Source organism: Engraulis encrasicolus, chromosome 6 (assembly GCF_034702125.1).
Source record: "Engraulis encrasicolus isolate BLACKSEA-1 chromosome 6, IST_EnEncr_1.0, whole genome shotgun sequence".
NCBI classification, from domain to species: domain Eukaryota; kingdom Metazoa; phylum Chordata; class Actinopteri; order Clupeiformes; family Engraulidae; genus Engraulis; species Engraulis encrasicolus.
Window position 1 is genome coordinate 31,289,495 of NC_085862.1, and position 18,414 is coordinate 31,307,908.

The window sequence follows — 18,414 nt, forward strand, 5'->3', positions numbered from 1 at the left end:
GTGTGTCCCTCCTTTACTGTCAGAGCTGCGAGCCACTGTCAGAGGCACTCCCCACACACCATTTACACAGGGAAGTGACTGCATGTAAATGGCATTTCGTTCATACCATGCACTTCAGTGTCACACAAGAAGTTGAGGAAATTTAGACCACACACTCATGAACGTGAAATTGAATGAAAATCTTCTTCCCGCACTGGCAAAGCTGAGCTGGCACCAGTCCGGTATGTGTATATAGTAGACAGCGGAGGAGAGAGAAGTCAAAAGTCAAAGTAAATTCATGGTGTAAGTACGTAGCTGTTGCCCCAGTTAGTCCAGTGGTGGGTTCCAACACTTAAACTCACAACAAATTGGATCCAACCAGCACAGAGTTAGCTGATCGTAAAACAAGTACACAGGTCTACTGGTTACTCAGATAATTTACCTGTGTTGGAAGGTGACTGTTTCTTTTTTAACTTTTACCTTTACTTTTGACATCTCTGATAGATGGCATAACGCATCATGTGTTCATAGCTGCCACTTGAACACAATTTCATCATCAATCAATCAATCAACAATCATTTTCAAGCCATAATGCATTTCTTTTTTAGATACAAATAGTTTTTGGGCTCATTGCCATTTTTCAGACAGGACAGCGGGAGAGAGACAGGAAAAGAGATGGGAGAGAAAGACGGGGGCCACAATGCATTTCTGACAGCATCCGACCGAGGCCCTTTATACCTATGTGGTGGTCAAACGTAGTCCAAATGTCTCTTACATCACTTAATTTAATTATTCGATCGTACCATTACCACACAGAGAGTGAACTCAAAGACCTCGAACAGACCTCAGCAAGGGTCATTCAACATTCCATTGATTTGGTTACCAAACCGGACCATGGACTGGACAACCAAGGGAAAAGCCCCCAAGTTCAAAGTTCAGGGGTGATATGACCAGGGTCAGATTCTTTCAGGGTCACGTTCAGTGATGCACTGCGATGTTCAGCATGGGTCATGGCCTAAGTTCAGACGGCCACAATCAACCGTGTCAATCTCTGTGATGTGTTTTGCGATGCGGGATTGTTGTTAAAAGAGTGAATGGAGCCAGAGCTTGGCAAAGTTTCTTCAACATCAGGAATGCTGTGACTCTCTCAACCCATTCTGGTTTCATTGAAATGAGCATCACATGCAAGTGGGAAAGCCACAGTGACAATCATTGTTAATCATTAGTTATTACAAATAATATTGTACCATTTTGCATACCAGTCACATTCGCAATTCGGAGAAGCTGACAGACACAGACACACACTCCTTAAATCATCCAAACATCCTTTGTCTGAGAGATCAACGCAGAATGCCAGACATCAGAGGTCACGACCTACACCATTATCCAATCAAAACATGACATGGGGCAGGGCGGTCATAATACCATGCAACCAATGGGAGCGAGCCATGCTCACCATTGGATTCTCCAGACTTGTGGTTAATTTGTCCAATTGGAAGCAGCTGTTTGGGACATGTACCTGTGTCTGGACGAGATACCTCTAGTGGTTTGTCAGACCATGTTATTCATTCTCTGAAGTCTGAAGCTCATAAAAACGTTCACCCTTCCTGCCCATGCCACTGACATGTGGTCATGTCATGTAGCAGTTGACTGAAGCTTAGGCCTACTGAAGAGACTGTCATCTGCTGCCCATCACGTAGCCTCTTTGTGCAGATGGGCCCACCTGCCGACGGCAAATTCACTCTTTGCCGAAAAGACTCATATTACATCATAACAACATTGCTATGACATTATCAAGAGTCTTTGCTTAAAAGACTCAACTATATCATAACAACATTGTGATGACATTACCAAGAGCCTTAAGTAACAGATTAAGACTGGGGTCATTACCATTCTGGTGACAGTAAATAACGTAGGCTCTGATTCCTCTCAAGTTCATGTCGACAGCGGGGCTCACTCAGGCCTGCAGGCTTCAAAACATTTGACTTACTTGATCAAATGAGCCTTTCGAAGCGCAGTGGAAAATCCTTTGCTGAGTGGTACGTGGTTTGCTCTCTTTTAAGCAACTTCATTACGACTGCCACCACAATTTCCAAAAAATAATTTAAAAATAATGACCTTCTCTTCAGTGCAACACAGAAAAGCCAGAACCGCAGTCTTCCCAAAACAAAGGATGAGCGGAGAAGTGGAGTGGAGGAGTGGAAAAGAGGCACATGGACATCTGTGAAAAGAGGTAAAAGCATTCCACAGGCAAACCACTTGTCATACCACCACCAGCCACCAATTTGAGAGCACAGCACAGCACAGGCTGCTCCTCTAACCCACTAACCTGACTTTAAACCACTCCACTTCTGCCTGGAAGTATGCAGAGGGGTGCATGCATCATCTTTGAAAAAGGCAGTCTCCTTGTGGTACAAAGTACAACACAACACCTGAGGCACATTAACCTGCATATCTGTGCGCACGTGTGCAGCGTTGTCCTACAAATTACAGACTGTATTGTAATATCCACTTCTATCCCTCTCCATTATAGTCAGAGAGAGAGAGAGAGAGAGACAGAGAGAAAGAGAGAGAGGCTACGGAACACAGACACACACAAATACACTAATGACTGCAGACAAACCCACAAGCACGCGCACGCACACACACGCACACACACGCACACGCACACACACACACTCACACACACGCACACACGCGCACATACACACACAGGAATTCCTGACTAATGGCATCATTTTACCTCTCTGCCGAGGCCAATCACACTCCCCTTGTAATCTGTCGTGGAGGGAGTGCTCCAACACACACACACACACGCGCGCGCACACACACACACACACACATACACACACACACACACACACACACACACACACACACACACACACACACACACACACACACACACACACAAACACACACACACACAGCCCTTGTAATCTGGCACAAAGGGAGCGTTTCCAAAAGGAACATTAGTGTGACCATGGGGAGATGGGGGGAGAGAGGGAAGAGGGGGAAAAACACAGGATGAGGACAGAACGAAATAAAAGAGTACTGTAGAACAAAGGAGAAGAGAAAAGAAGAAAAGAGAGGAGAGGAGAGGAGCTTTCAGCATGTGCAATGCTTTAGAGACCTCCTCCCCACGACCCCTGTCCATCTTAACAAGCCCTCATAGATTCACCTTAGCAAGGTCTAAATACACTTCTGAGACCGCTCTCTCTCTCTCTGTCTCTTTCTCGCTCTCTCTCTCTCTCTCTCAAACACACACTCACGTACACACACACACGTGTGCTCTTCCCAGTACTTAAGTTGGTGCATAACTACAGGTACTCTCAGGCCGAGTGTGTGGAATGCAGCGTTGGCTACACATGATAAGCAGGTCATAGATGGGGAGAGAGAGAGAGAGAGAGAGAGAGAGAGAGAGAGAGAGAGAGAGAGAGAGAGAGCGCTAGAGAGAATGACAGACATAGAAGAAGAGATGACAGAGAAGACAGTCCGAAACACTCTGAATTTCATCTTCTTCATTATACAGCGTAACAGCATAGGATGTGGGGTATTTTCCTCACAAAGTGCATTTGTATAGTCTACAAGTGAATATTCCACATTTAACAAAAGTTCAGGACGAAAAGATGGAAAAGAGACAAAAGGGGGGATGACAGGCTTGTAAATAAAGAAGAAAGAGGCACCGGGGAAGACAGATAGATACATGGGAAAATGGAGAGAAAAGAGAAAAAAGACTGTTGAAGTTCTTCAATGAAGACGTCATGTAGAAAAAAGCTTCAAAGGGCGGCTAGAATGACACACCTCAGACATGCGCTGACTCACTCACAGCTAACAGCTAACCGTACACAAGAAAGAACATCTGCCACACACAGATGAGCAGAGCAGAAGAAGAAGAAGAAGAAGAAGAAGAAGAAGAAGAAGAAAAAGAAAAGAAGGCAGTGTCTAAGAATATCAAAATACTGTACACCAAGACAAAAACACACAATGCAGTTCCCCTATATTTCTGGTAATGTCAATGTACCCCATGCCCTCCCCATCACCCGCATTTCTTTATCACTACCAACAAATAGCCTTCCAAGTCTGACCAGTCCACAAATCATTATCACTATGTTTAAACTGTCCAAACGTGTGAATACCGTAGGCCTACGTGTGCAACGTTGAATGCATTCACCAGACCCTGGGTCATCTACTCCCAAGTGTGTGTGTGTGTGTGTGTGTTTTGAAAGTGTGTAGACACATGCTGTGTTCCAATACTCGTACTGTCCGCCCTTTCCGCACTGTGTTTGGGTACGCAGGGTGTTCCATTTCTAATCGCGACGGTAAAGTGTACTGTAAATTACCCGGATAACGCCCCCAAAACGGCCATTTTTCGAAGTGTGGTGTTACTGTACACTTTTCGCACTCAACGGCCGCCATGTTTGTGACGTAGTTGAGTGTCAGATCTGTCAAACGGTTGAATCTCCGTGATAACAGCATAGTTTTGATTCCAAAGACAATCGCCATGTGTATTAGAGGCAGGGGTAACTTTAAAAAGTGTTAGCATAAGGAACAGTGCCTTCCGTGTTGAATTGCATATTGGCGGTTGGTAAACTCGGATGTCACGCGACCAACCGTCATTTCCGTTAAGTGTATCAGACAGAAAGGGAATCGGAATGTACTCGCCTCGTGAATTGCGGAGGGTGGAAAGGGTACTTCACTGCACTCAAACAAGGTACACAGTACAGAGGGTGAATAATGGAACACAGCAACAGACTCTTCCCCTTCCTCTCACTGTGATATTGGGAATTGTGCAAAAGGTGGCACGGCGCCACAAAGGTGGCTAGGCCACAAATTGTGTGTGTGCATGTGTGTGTGTGCGTGCATGTCAGTGTGTGTGCGTGTGCGCGTGCACGTTTGTGCATGTGTGATGATTCGGATCTAAGAAGAAGTCTGTCCTGAAACTGAGATGTTGCTTTGTCTGTTATTATATGAGGTGTGGTTTCATCAGGCTTCTCACATTCAAAAATCAAAATCAGTGCTGACACTGTAACCTACATAGTTGCCAGTTCCCATACTCCACACACACACACACACACACACACACACACTCCTTCTTCCCTCTGTGCGCTGGATAAATATGACCAGGCTGGCCAACACAAGACAGATGAGAGATGGCCAAAGAAAATAAGCCCCATTTCCTGTATCACTGCAAGACTGCGAGAGAGAGAGAGAGAGAGAGAGAGAGAGAGAGAGAGAGAGAGAGAGAGAGAGAGAGAGAGAGGAGACGGTGTGTGTGTGTGTGTGTGTGTGTGTGTGTAGGAGCGAGAGATAAGGTTGTGGGTGTGTGTGTGTGTTGGGGGAGGCAGGGGATTGCTCGTTCAAGTTCAAAGGTTCAGAGGTTCAATGACTATGAAAATCAAGTCAGTGTGGCGGCAGCCTGTAGAGCTGAGTCTGATCTGGTGTGTTGTGTTAGGCACTACATGGAACAATCTGAGGAGGAATTTGAAGGATGTGGACGCTGGAGTCCCGCGTTTTAAGAGCTCCGGAGAGTGGTGGGTTCCTCACCGCAGTCCCAGGAGTCTCTCTCTCTCTCTCTCTCTCTGTAGTAGTGTACACACATAACATATCATTTGGGAGAAGCTGACAGAAACCAGTCACCCCATGCATGCTCCAGGTCCCTCTGCCGGACTTCCGACTCAGGAACTCTGTGCTGAAAACGTGTCTTGATTGGTGTTTTAACAGCAGTAACACATTATAATAGTTTTGGCCTTTGCTTCGATCAAAGAAAATTGCTGCTGTATCTCATGAAGAACGGGAGAGTGAATCAAGAAATGGCTTGCACTATGGTCAAGACATTATTTTTTAAAGTTGAAAAAGAAATTACTGTCATGAAAAGAAATAATACGAAATATATTCACTCATTCACTACATTATCGTGCAATTTTACTCGCATACACTAAACATAGCACGTTTTTGGACAAGGCTGTGGTGTAACTTTAAGATGGGTCCTAATCAGAAGATGGGCTCGTTTAACCTTATCTGTTTTTCGACAGGTAGGCATCCATTGGGGGTGGGGGGGTTGCACAATATAGCCCCAAAAAAACACAGGCCTTTCTGAGATAGCCCCCCACGCGCTCTTAATACAAATCTTCATCTTTTTATATTTTTGTATACACAAGGCATACCTCGCTTTCAAATATTTATTTTGCTTGGCACGCCGGGCCGGACTTGCGAGAGCTGATTGAAGCGATACACAGGAACGCTTCAAGAATTTGACATGCTGACTTTAGCAGAACAGCATGCACATCTGGAAGATGGATTCAGAGCACTTGAGTGCGGGGGTGTGCATGTGTGTCTGTGTTACTGTGTGTGTGTGTGTGTGTGTGTGTGTGTGTGTGAGAGAGAGAGAGAGAGAGAGAGAGAGAGAGAGAGAGAGAGAGAGAGACAGACAGACAGACAGACAGACAGACAGACAGCGAGAGGGGGGGGTGAAAGAGAGATGGGGAGAAGAAGAAGGAAGACAGGGCGATGGAGCGAGAGAGAGATGGAGGGATCAGAGTAAATGAAAAGAGTAAGAAAGAGGCAGTGAGAGCAGATGAATGATAGAGACAACCAAAGAAAGAGAGAGAAAGACAGAAAGACATAGATGTGGAGGGGAAGAGAGAGAGGTTAGAGGGAGAAAGAAATAGAGGGAAAAAATAAGGGAAAGAGAGAGAATCTCATTATGGGGATACATCCTCCCTGAAGACAGAGGCAGAAGAAGCGAGAGATACAAAGAGGAGGGTGAAAGAACTAGAAAGAGAAAGAGAAAGAGAAAGAGAGAAGATACCATGTATGTTCAGAGGGGGAATGTCCTCCCTATGTGTGCGCAGGGGGTTTAGGGGGGGGTAACTTAACACAGAGACCTCACTGGCTGAGATCAGCACTCTGAAACGATCACCAGATACAAGCACAGACTGAGGAGGGGAAAAAAGAGAGAAATCTTGAAAGAAAATTCCTGGGCGCTGCTCTGCTCTCTATGGCTCGGCTCTCCTCTGCTGCAATACCTGGAAAATCTATTAGGCTCTCGCTGTTCGGAGCAACAAGTTTTGCGGTCAGATTCGCCCTTTGACGCGTGGGAGAGGGAAAGAGCCAGGGCCTCCCTGCCAAGACAAGATGTAGGTCTAGGTGGAGTGTGGAGTCAGTGACCTAGTGTAGCCTACACACTACGCTGTTCCATCCATGGTTGTCTTCTGCACACGGTAAAACAATCCAGTGTTAATTCAACACTTAGAAATATGGGACCAAAAACAATCTAGAGGGCGTTTAATCACACTTTTTGGCGCTCTGCGGTTTTCATTATTCAAGAGCAGTGTTACACTATAAAACAGCCCTCCATTTTCTTGCACATTGTGCCCCCATTCCCCTTCCTGACCACATTTCAAGCACTGTCTCTCCTCACTCCCTCTCTCGCCTTCTTTCCCCTCTTCCTGACCAAAGATCATGCATGCTCTTTGTGCGGTGCCTTTGCAACAGGTCAGCCATGCCTTTATTAGCCTGGCAGGTTTAGGGCGATGTGTTCTTGGGGGTTCATTGCAGGGGTTAGGGCAGACGTGGGCAAACTCAGGCCCGGGGGCCACATGCGGCCCACTGAGCCATTTCATGTGGCCCCCAGAGCCTTTACAAGAAAGACAACTTTTAAATCCAAATTCAAACGGTTACTCAACATTCTTAAAATGCTACCTAAAAACAAGAGTATTGCAAATTTAAGATTCATCTAAGTTTATTTAATTACAGTACAATGTGCAGAAATATCATTGCCGCAAGTTATGTCAACGTAGGCCTACATCATGTTTTATTATTGACACGGGCAAGTTGTCTGTGGCATCCGGCCCTTTGGTCAATATTCTAAAGTCAATGCGGCCCTCCGGCCAAAACAATTGCCCACCCCTGGGTTAGGGTCTAACATTTCCTGTGAGCGGTACACTTATCTGTGGGTTCACTGCAAAAGCATGCTCAGGTTAGGGTCTACATTTCCTGAGAGAGAAGTTTTCTCTGTGAGTGATGCTGCCAAGTGCCTACACTGGACACTGGGCAAAAAAGTGCTGTTCAAGAACCTAGAAGCAAAACCAGGCGCGTTTACGGGGTGTTGCTGTCGGTTGAACGCTTCCTGGCTTCCACGCGCTTTTACACATAAATACGCACACGCACGCACTAGGGGGGGGGGCATCAGGAGGCAACACAGCAGGGTGTTGTTTCAGCTCACTTTTTTGCGTATATCTGCTAATCAGTCGATCTCTGTTCTCTTTTTGTAAAAAGATGTGCAACTAGAGCGCATTTAACACCGTAGAAAGTAGAAACTTAAGAAATACTCAAAGATGTATAGGACTAGCCTATTGGGACCAGATCCTGATCAAAATGCCCATGTTGTCACGAATCACATGTCATAATTTCCTAACGCCTTCTACAGGAGGAATGGGGATGTGTGGAGATGGAGGCGGGATGGAGGGAGGGGGGGGTGTTGAAGGTTGACTTAATCCTTTTGCCTCAAGGCAGGTATCCCTGCGGGCGTGCGCATCCCTGAAGTCGTTAAGCCACGAGCCCCGGGGGAAGGGGTGATAATGACAGTGAGTCCGCACGAGAACATCTGGGCCTGCGGAGTCACACTGCCCGTATCGCGCCCGGAGGTGGATGTGAGAGGATCCACTCTGCTTTTAGTTCAAGCACTGTCAGCAAACTACGATTTTTCACACGTTTCTGACGAGGCTGTGCGCCTTTTGTGTTGGAGCTTGCTGTCACTTAAAACCAAACCCCACTTAAAACGATTAAGCTTAGTGTGGTAGGTGACAGTTCCCTCAAAATAAACAGTAGCTTTATTATGCAGCCATTTTCTTAATGTAGGCCTATCCTTAAAGAAAATGTATCATACAATCTCGGGCAACGGTTAACATCACCAAAAGTTGACAATGGACATGTCTGGCCTGTCACTGTTTAGCGTTTACCCTCATTCAAGAAACAACTATGGCGGTGTGTCGTGCATTAAGGGCAGAATTGTATGTAGATTTTGAAAACAAAAAAAATGAACCTTATGAATTGACAAGTCTTTGTGATTTTTCAAATAACATGACTCTGCACAAAAACGCACATACCTGGGTCATGGAAGGGGACCAGAGCGAAGTTGTAGAGTGGCCTCTGTTTTCTGCTAAGGGACGTCTCCAAAATCTTCGATGCTCCCTCGATGACTTGGACCAGGTCGTCGTACATGGAACCGGTCACATCAAAGACAAAGGCCAAGGTGGATGCTCCTTCTGGGATGTCTTGGTCCGGTTCGGGCTCTTGAGCCGAGGATAAAGCCGCCACTAGAAGTGGCAGAAGCCACCGGGGCGAAAGGACGAAGCCCATTTTTGTTGCAAAGACCCAACCGGTCTAAGCGCTGCAAAAAGTTCGACTGCACAAAAGTTCTGTCTCTCTCTATTCGATATTTCTTCAGAGTCGGTACCGAAAAAGAGGGGGAGACATTGGCTCCTCGCAGGAAAACAAATGCTGAGTGCAAACTCTGACCAGCTCTTCCCACGGACACGAAGAGAGTGACAAAGGGGAGGAAGAAGAGGCAGTTGTATCCGTCCCGTGATTCAAGACAGAGATGCTGCTGGAAGTGAAGCTCCCGGTGAGGTTTTATTTCTCTCTCTCTCTCTCTCTCTCTCTCTCTCTCTCTCTCTCTCTCTCTCTCTCTCTCTCTCTCTCTCTCTCTCTTTCTATTTCTCTCTCTCTCTCTCTCTCTCTCTGACTGTTCCTCCTCCCACTAAGTTTCAGACAGAATGCAGGCTTTTCCTCAGCAGACCTCTGCGCATAATTAGCTACTTTGGGCAGAGGACCGACGCGGTGACATACAGCTGGCTATGCCATCCACACATCCAACTAGCCCAACCAAGTTAAACACACGGGTGTTGCGAACTATGCTGTCCTCATATCATAACCCTCCGAAGACCTAGCTAATGACAAAGAGTTGTTGGCATCTTCTCCAAAACGCTGCTACTTCAAAGGTTTACAAAAGCGGGACGCAAATGGGTCAATTAGAAACAGGGGAAACCCGGGTCATGTGCCAAGAATGTTGGCCTTTAATGTTACTGATTGCTAGCTTCAATAGATTTTGTTCAACTGTAATTTTGAGCATTATTGCATTGGTCAACAGAAACTATCATTATAAATTTAAGCAAAACAGTTAGCGAAGTTAGTTAGCCAAGGCAATTTCTAATGTTGTTAATAATACTTAACTAAACGTCAATTCTTTATAATTTCTTACGTCCCGCCAAAACTTTCAGCAGCAGCCTGAACCAAGTTATTATTTGACGGTTACAGTATCCTCGCATCATAGACTGGGGGCACGTGCGAGTATTTGGTTAGCACCGCGCCTCCAAGTGGTTGTCCAGTGACAGTGACGCACGAGCTTTCAAATAATCTAATACTGTAGTGCCAAAATACCTGAACATTAAACGGCCAATGCATGACAGTACAAAAAGAGAATGTTGTGTGATTATTATGGCATTAATTATTATGGGATTTAATAAGCTTTTTAACCTCAAAAACTCTTCAGGACGGTGGACCATGAAAAAACGGTAGCTTATTATGGAAACATACCTGTAGTCCATGATTACCCTGGGTTGCCTTACAGACCCCCCCATGTCAGCAATAGGCTAACGTATTTCTTGGCATATAACATTAGTCATGTTCGCACTACAGTAGCCTATGCAGTAAACACATGAGTATCAGACAACATAGGTAGGCCTACATAGAGATTGTGTTATTTCTGTAATGGCCATGACCCTAAATGTCACACTTTATCGTCATATAATGATCCTTCAATCCCACAAATGTGACCGTGGAATACTGTAGAACATTGTGCAACTGCGCAAAAAGTGTTCATGTTTACGCACAGGTGAGGGGAAAACATAAAGTTTGGCCACAGATTGGATTAACCCGCAAAACTTTGATTTGCTCACGCGGTTTTAGGGTCATTTGCATATTTTCAGTACATTGTCTGCGCAGCAAGAAATTCCCAAACACAGAGACAAAGATTTTTTTTTTTAACCAGCTAGGCTAGGCTACTCCGTTAGAAATGTAAATGTGTCGCCGTCTTTCGTTTCATAATGATTCCAATACTTCGATTACAGTCTACTAGGCTACAGTCAGAAGGCAGTGGTTCCACTGCCATCTGCTGGGCGTTTGAAGCACAGAACAGTGCGCCCATCTCAGTGGTTCAAGACGTTGCGCCGTTCATGACGCAAAAATGATCTAATTGGTAATGACGCGCCATCCTCTGTGACACCCGTAATTCTAATCTTGTATGTTCCACTGACACCGGCATCTTGTCAGTCTGGCCTGACCCTGTCCACTATCGGCCTCAATTTTCCATCGTCCGGCCGGCGCTATGGGGTCGGTGCCGTTTACAAGGCACAACACCAAGACTGAAAGGGCCTAATCATGTCATCGAAACATAAGGTAAGCGGGACATTTTCTGATTAAGTTACCTGTAAGTAGATACTGAGGTTTTTTTGGCCTCCTTTGGTCACTCTTTCTGTGAATGAAATGGGCTATGCAAATATATGTAATTTGACTTGACTTTATAGTGTTGTAATACTCTACCTGGAATTATACATTTTGGCCACTCTGAAACATTGACACCTCCAATTGTTGTCCTTTGTGGAGTAACTTGAAGTGTATGATATAATTGAAGTGGGTTGACATCCTTTGTGCCTAGAAGCATCCAACTGTTGAAAAAGTTAAGTGCAGATAGAGTTAATGTAATAACTTTAATATACTGAATGTATATATGATTTTTAATTTAATTTAATTATTTCTATTCTGCCAGGACTTTTTATTTTTATTTGAATACTTTGTATGTTTTGTTTGTTTTTTAGTCTTGTCCTTGTATAATGTCGTAATTGTCTGTATGTTCAAGTGTTCCCAAAACGCAAAACAAATTCCCCCTGGGGCAATAAAGGTGTATTCAAGTGTCTGAAGTGTATGCTATTGCGCAACAGCCCATTTTTTAGCTGATTTCACTAAGGACTCGGAGTATCCATTTTTTTATTACACTAGTTATTGGATACTATAATATGGATACTACAATAACTAACTAGTTATTGGACACTCCATGGTGAGATCATTGGTTTTCATGCTCCCAGTAACAGGTCAGACGATTTTTGAATGTGCGGGCTTTAACCTTCTCCTTCAACTCTCTTCTTGACGTTCAGTGCAAGGGAACAATGACAACCCATAAACCAATACAAAAATGTCAGTTCCCCAAATATTTCAGAATGGATATACTGTAAGTCACTGTAAGAGCAACAAAGCTCTTCATATAGTGCCCTGTCCCTCCAGGAGTTTTTTGCTCTACACTTTTTTATTTTTGCGTAACGTTTCGGGCGAACACCCTTCGTAAAAAGTGGGAGCAAAACAAATATTTTTTTCATCTTTTTGTACTCATGTGGTTGTCCTGTTCCCAGGTCAGACGTGTTTTGGATGTGCAGGCTTTAAACTTCTTATCCCTTCTTAATGTTCAGTGCAAGGGAGCAATGACTGCCCATACTCTATTGCAATGCAATGCCCAATACAAAAATGTCAATTTCCCAAAATGTTCCAGTCATTTTGCTACAAAGCTCTTCATATAATGTCCTGTCCCTCTCCTCTTGATGTTCAGTGCTAAGGAGCAATCACAGCCCATACTCCATTAAGCCGTCCCTGAGGGAGAGAACTACCGGCCGCACACCAGGACCCTTAGCTCTCCCAAGATGCACCACGTCAAGTTCACCAAGACCACAAAGATCTTTGAGATGCAACGTTATGTCGGACAGGTAACACACGCACGCTTGTGCGCGCACTCACACACACACACACACACACACACGCACACACACACATCATAGCTATTTTTTATATTTAATAATTTTATTTTAATGGTTTGATTTCTTAACCTTGACTCTAAGGCGACTCGGTACCGACCCAAATTACTTTGAACTTCAACTTGATCTTCATTCCGCAATTGTTTATAATCCAGGTGGTGTAATAAACCCAGGAAAATTATACATCATTGGAAAGCTTAGACCCTCAGGAACACACCTAGCACTACTATACAGGGATTTGAACATATTTTATGTGCATTATTATTATTTTATACCACGGCAGTCTGGAATCTCCCATTGTGACGCGCTAAATTGGGTATTGATTAACTGTCTATATATGCACACCTGAAGTAGTCCCACTATTAGGTCACTTTTCTGACCGCATAACTCCAGTGTATCAATGCGCCAAGGCACGCACGTTCATAAATTACACACAAAAAAGTTGCAAGCATTACGCGCTGAAGTGACACATGTGGCACCGCGCGTCTGGAAACACCAGCAATGTATAGTGAATCTAGAGCAAATCTTAGTAGGCCTAATCAAATTTGAAACATGTTTATTTCTCCCAACTGACCATCACTCTGTCAACTTTGTGATAGAGAGAGAGAGAGAGAGAGAGAGAGAGAGAGAGAGAGAGAGAGAGAGAGAGAGAGATTCCCTGCGCAAAGGGACGCCCGTTTCACGTGGGCGTTTCTTCCCCACGAGAGGAGATGTTTCCTGCGGTTGTAGCGTTTATCAGTTGAGAGAGTAGCGTAACTTGTGAAAAGTATGGGATATTTTCGGATCAATAGGCTTAACTATGGAAACGCAGTGGAAAATAAATCAAGGGGAGTTTCCTATGGGAGGAGAGCACATTGGCGAGGTGCCTGTTTTGATGAAGTTAATGGCGAGGTGAGGCAGTTAGAATGTCGCCAAGATGCGCGGGGTATTTTTTTAATCTATTGAGATCTGTACATGTGTAGAAATCATGCCAACTGTAGCATGGTCTAGTGGGCAAGTCAGACGCGCCCATATATCGAATGGGTAGAACATTGAGGCGACTGACTTGACAACCAAATGCGATAGAATTAACGACTGGCTCTTGACTTGACAACCGAATGCGATAGAACTATCAACGGTGTCTTGGCCGTAGCAACCTTCAATTTAGAATTAGCAACGGCAGTTCGCCAGAAAGTTATGAAAAGAAGCTTCTTGTGGCGGAAGAAACTAGTTCTACAGAAAACCTTTGTTTTAGCCATTATAGCATCGAAATAATGCCTCAAATAAATTTCAGACAGTGTGGCAACCGTGGTATAAGCGGGATAATTGACTTCACGGTGTGCGTATAACAGGAAAAATAATGCACACCGAGGTGTAACGGCCACTCCGCTTCGCGTCGTGGCCGCATCACCACCTGGTGTGCATTATTTTTCCTGTTATACGCACACCGTGTCGTCAATTATCCCTTACTTATTACACAATGTCACCTTTCAAATTTGACACCCCCCCCCCAAGCACCCCCCGCCTGATGTCTCCCTACCTTCCTAGGATGAGTGGACATCCAAACATGAACATATCCTTATCATCATGGTCTCAAAATGTCTGTTACAATCCAAGGTTTATGAAAGTGTATTCTTTCTTTACTGTATTTCAACCACAAGTTGTACAACTCCACTCAACGATCAGTTTTTTTCCCTCAAGAAATGTGCTGTTTTTGCCTACACTTCCATATATTTCATATGATCAATGGTATTGACCCCCAGACCCTGCTGATTACATGGGCACCACTGGAGTAGCTCTGTGATATTCCTACCCTGAAAGACAAGCCTTAGAAGAGAAGTAGGCAGGTCATGTTTTAGGCAGCTTTGTGTTGGCTCATTTGCTTTGAATGGCTGCAGCTCCCTCAAAGCAAGAGCTAGAAACTATATTCAAAGACTGAATGATAGTCTAGAATCCAGGTTTTACAGATTCCAGGGTCATATAGCTCTTCTGTGTTACACCCAGGGACAGAGGAATCTCAAATCTGCTCAATAATGCCCTTTCTTCCCATGTTTTTTACTGTACATAGTGTAACATCTCTGTAATACTACCCAAAAGGCATATCCATGACTGTAGAACACATCAAGGGGTAAGCTTTCATTTGAGACCATCATGAGGCTTCTAGCTCAAAATGTGCTTGAACAGTGAGACCTTCTCTCCTCCTTGCCCCTTCCTCTCCTTTCTCCCCTCTCCTCTCCTTCCCTCTCCCCTCCTCTCCTCTTGTCTCCTCTCCTCTGCTGTGCAGGCGCGCGTGGGGCTGAGCGTGCGCCTGCGTACCCTGACGGCCTGGACGTTCTGCGCTTCCCCACCCTCCCTGAGACCTGCAGCACCTACAGCTGGACCTGGAGCGGCCGCCATGACACGCTTGACATGTGTGAGCTGTTGGAGGAGGTGGTGGAGAAGAGGGAGATGAAAGAGTAGGAGGAGGATGCTGGAGGTCTGGGAACTGGTGCAGGAGGTGATGGAGGAGGCGGAGGAGGAAGGGGGCAATGGTTCTGCGTCCCCGGCCTCCCCTTGCACCCCGAGACAGACTTGCAAGCTGCCATGACATGGTGGACACATGGAAACATAGTGGAGGAGGTGATGGAGGAAGAGGAGGACCACACCACAGGCTAAATATGTTTGCTGCCTAGGGCCCCCCACCTGCAAGGGGGCCTCCACCACAGGCTAGATATGGCTGCAGCCTAGGGCCCCCACTTGCCAGGGGGTCCCCACCACAGGCTAGATATGGCTGTAGCCTAGGGGGCCCACCACAGGCTAGATATGGCTGCTGCCTAGGGGGGCCCTATCACAGGCTAGATATGGCTGTAGACTTGGGGGTCCCAACCAAAGGCTAGATATGGCTGTAGCCTACGGCCCCCACCTGCCAGGGGCCCCCCACCACAGGCTAGTTATGGCTGCAGCCTAGGGCCCCCCACATGCCATGGGCCCCCCCACAGGCTAGATATGGTTGCAGCCTAGGAGCTCCCAGCTCAGGCTAGATATGGCTGCGGCCTAGGGGGGCCCATCTTCCAGGGGGCCCCTGCCATAGGCTAGATATGGCTGCAGCCTAGGGGCCCCCACCACAGGCTAGATATGGCTGCAGCTTACGGCCCCCACCTGCCAGGGGGCCCCCACCACAGGCTAGTTATGGCTGCAGCCTAGGGCCCCCCACGTGCCATGGGGCCCCCCACATTCTAGATATGGTTGCAGCCTAGGGGCCCCCACCACAGGCTAGATATGGCTGCGGCCTAGGGCCCCCACCTGCCAGGGGCCTAGGGCCCCCCACGTGCCATGGGCCCCCCCACATTCTAGATATGGTTGCAGCCTAGGGGCTTCCAGCTCAGGCTAGATATGGCTGCAGCCCAGGGGGCCCCATCTTCCAGGGGGCCCCTGCCACAGGCTAGATATGGCTGCAGCCTAGGGCACCACAGCCTGAATATGGCTACAGCCTCGGGGCCTCTACCACAGGCTAGATATGGCTACAGCCTAGGGGCCCCCACCACAGGCTTGGAATGGCTGCTGACTAGGAGCCCCCACCACAGGCTTAGAATGGCTGCAGCCTAGGGCCCCCCACCACAGGCTACGTATGGCTTCAACCCAGGGGGCCCCACCACAGGCTTCATATGGCAGGCTAGATAGGGGGCCCTTGGACAGACTAGATATGGCTGCCGCTTAGGGGGCCCCCATCATATGCTAGATATGGCTGCAGCCTAGGGGCCCCCACCACAGGCCAGATACGGCTGTAGTCTTGGGGCCCCCACCACAGGCTAGATATGGCTGCAGCCTAGGGGCCCCCACCACAGGCTACATATGGCTGCAGCCCAGGGGCCTCTACCACAGTCTGGCTATGGCTGCAGCCTTGGGGCCCCCATCACAGGCTAGATAAGCCTAACAGCCCCCCCCCCCCCCCCAAACACACACACACACTACAGGTTAGCTATGGCTGCAGCCTAGGGGGCCCCACCACAGGCTACGTATGGCTGCAACCCAGGGGGCCCCACCACAGGTTAGATACGGCTGCAGCCTAGGGCCCCCCGCCACAGGCTAGATATGGCTGCAGCCTAGGGCCCCTGCCACAGGCTAGATATGGCTGTAGCCAAAGGGGCCCCACCACAGGCTAGATATTTGCTGCAGCCCAGGGCCCCCCACCATAGGCTAGATATGACTGCAGCCTTGGGCCCCAAACCACAGCCTAGATATTGCTGTAGCCTTGGGGCCCCAGGCCATTTTAATCCCAACATGCGTGCACCCTACTAGCACGCTACTCACCCTACTCGCACCCTACTCATGGGCAGCCAGCCACCTGAAATCATGCAGAACAGTTGGCTCCCACAAAAAAAGGGGAGGCGCCACACCCCCACAACTACTCCTGCCTGCTTTCAGGGGCGGAGCTATAGGGAGAGCGAGCAGGGCGTTTGCCCCAGGGCCCGAGGCCCTCCCATACTCTGGTGGTGGGGGCCCTAATGTGACTTCGGCACCCTGTAGACAATTGTTCCACACTGCTTGCTTCCCACTCCACTATGCACACGCCAAATCATTGTCCAGCCATATAACAACTCGCAGCTCTGTGGAAAGTATGCCGAACATAATTCATGTCTGTGACACCACTGCACACACAGTAAGAGACTGCAACACCCTCCACCCGTCCTGGAGCCCCACTCGGACATACTGTATCCAAGTCATCACCACAGGCTGTCTGATGGCAGACTGACACAAAAAAATGATTAATGATAAAAAAGAAAAAGAAAATTGATTGCATTGATACCATGCAAAGCTTGGTACAGGTAAACTGGGGTACTGACAAAGTAAATGCAATTAATTGGGTAACCACAGGTGTGTGTGTGTGTGTGTTTGGGGGGGGGGGGTATTCTCTATCTATCTATATAAACACTGGTTATTACACTGTACCTAATGTTCTCTTTCCGTTCTCTGTTACTAGGGATGACACTAAAAACTGGCCTAGATAGGGCACAAATTCAGTTGGGGAACTGAAATGTTATAATTGTAGAATACAAAAAATAGCCTACATGTACATTGTCACTATAAGGCACATTGTAAATAAACATACATTAGGTAGGCTACAATGAGATGGAAGCCTTTCTTGGGATGAGATACATGCATTGTATTGCTGGGGACGAGTATGGCTGCCTTGCTAAGGAACTGATAAGCCTCCTACCCCACTCAATTGAGCAGCTGGAATGAACCTTTTGGGGTAGACTGGGGTTGGTTGTCAGATTTCTTACTTAAAGGTGCACTGTGTAATATTTTTAGTACTTAATTTCCAGAATTCATGCAGCCCACAAATGTTACCTTTTTGACAAATATTTACCACCACCATCAAATTCTATATTCATTATGACTGGGAAAAATTGCATTTTTATACACAAAATGGTACACCATTTTAAATTTCCGGAAATATATCTTTTCAGCTGAAAAACTAATTTGTTCACACTAGTAAATATTGGTTTAGACTATTATTTAATAAATGTTCATGAACAGATCAAATTTGGCAATAGGCTGCACAGTTTCAATGAGCAGCATAGTTGCAATACCTACTCTGGCCACCATCCTA

The 18,414-nt window shown here is 46.6% G+C and overlaps 1 protein-coding gene and 1 long non-coding RNA gene across 3 annotated transcripts in view; one reads left to right on the forward strand and one right to left on the reverse strand.

The window, feature by feature from the left end:
- Positions 1-9,636, reverse strand: part of hmcn1 (hemicentin 1) — a 183,675-nt gene extending 174,039 nt beyond the window's left edge. For both annotated transcript variants that reach the window (XM_063201257.1, XM_063201256.1), the window contains exon 1: positions 9,090-9,636. In XM_063201257.1, coding sequence (XP_063057327.1) covers positions 9,090-9,342 — 253 coding nt within the window. In that variant the 5' untranslated portion in view covers positions 9,343-9,636. The remainder of the gene's footprint in view (positions 1-9,089) is intronic.
- A 1,694-nt stretch (positions 9,637-11,330) lies between these two features.
- On the forward strand, positions 11,331-16,748 carry LOC134450337 (uncharacterized). Its single transcript, XR_010035070.1, has 3 exons — positions 11,331-11,439; positions 12,641-12,794; positions 15,106-16,748. It is a non-coding gene; the product is annotated as an uncharacterized LOC134450337 (long non-coding RNA).
- Positions 16,749-18,414: the final 1,666 nt, after the last annotated feature.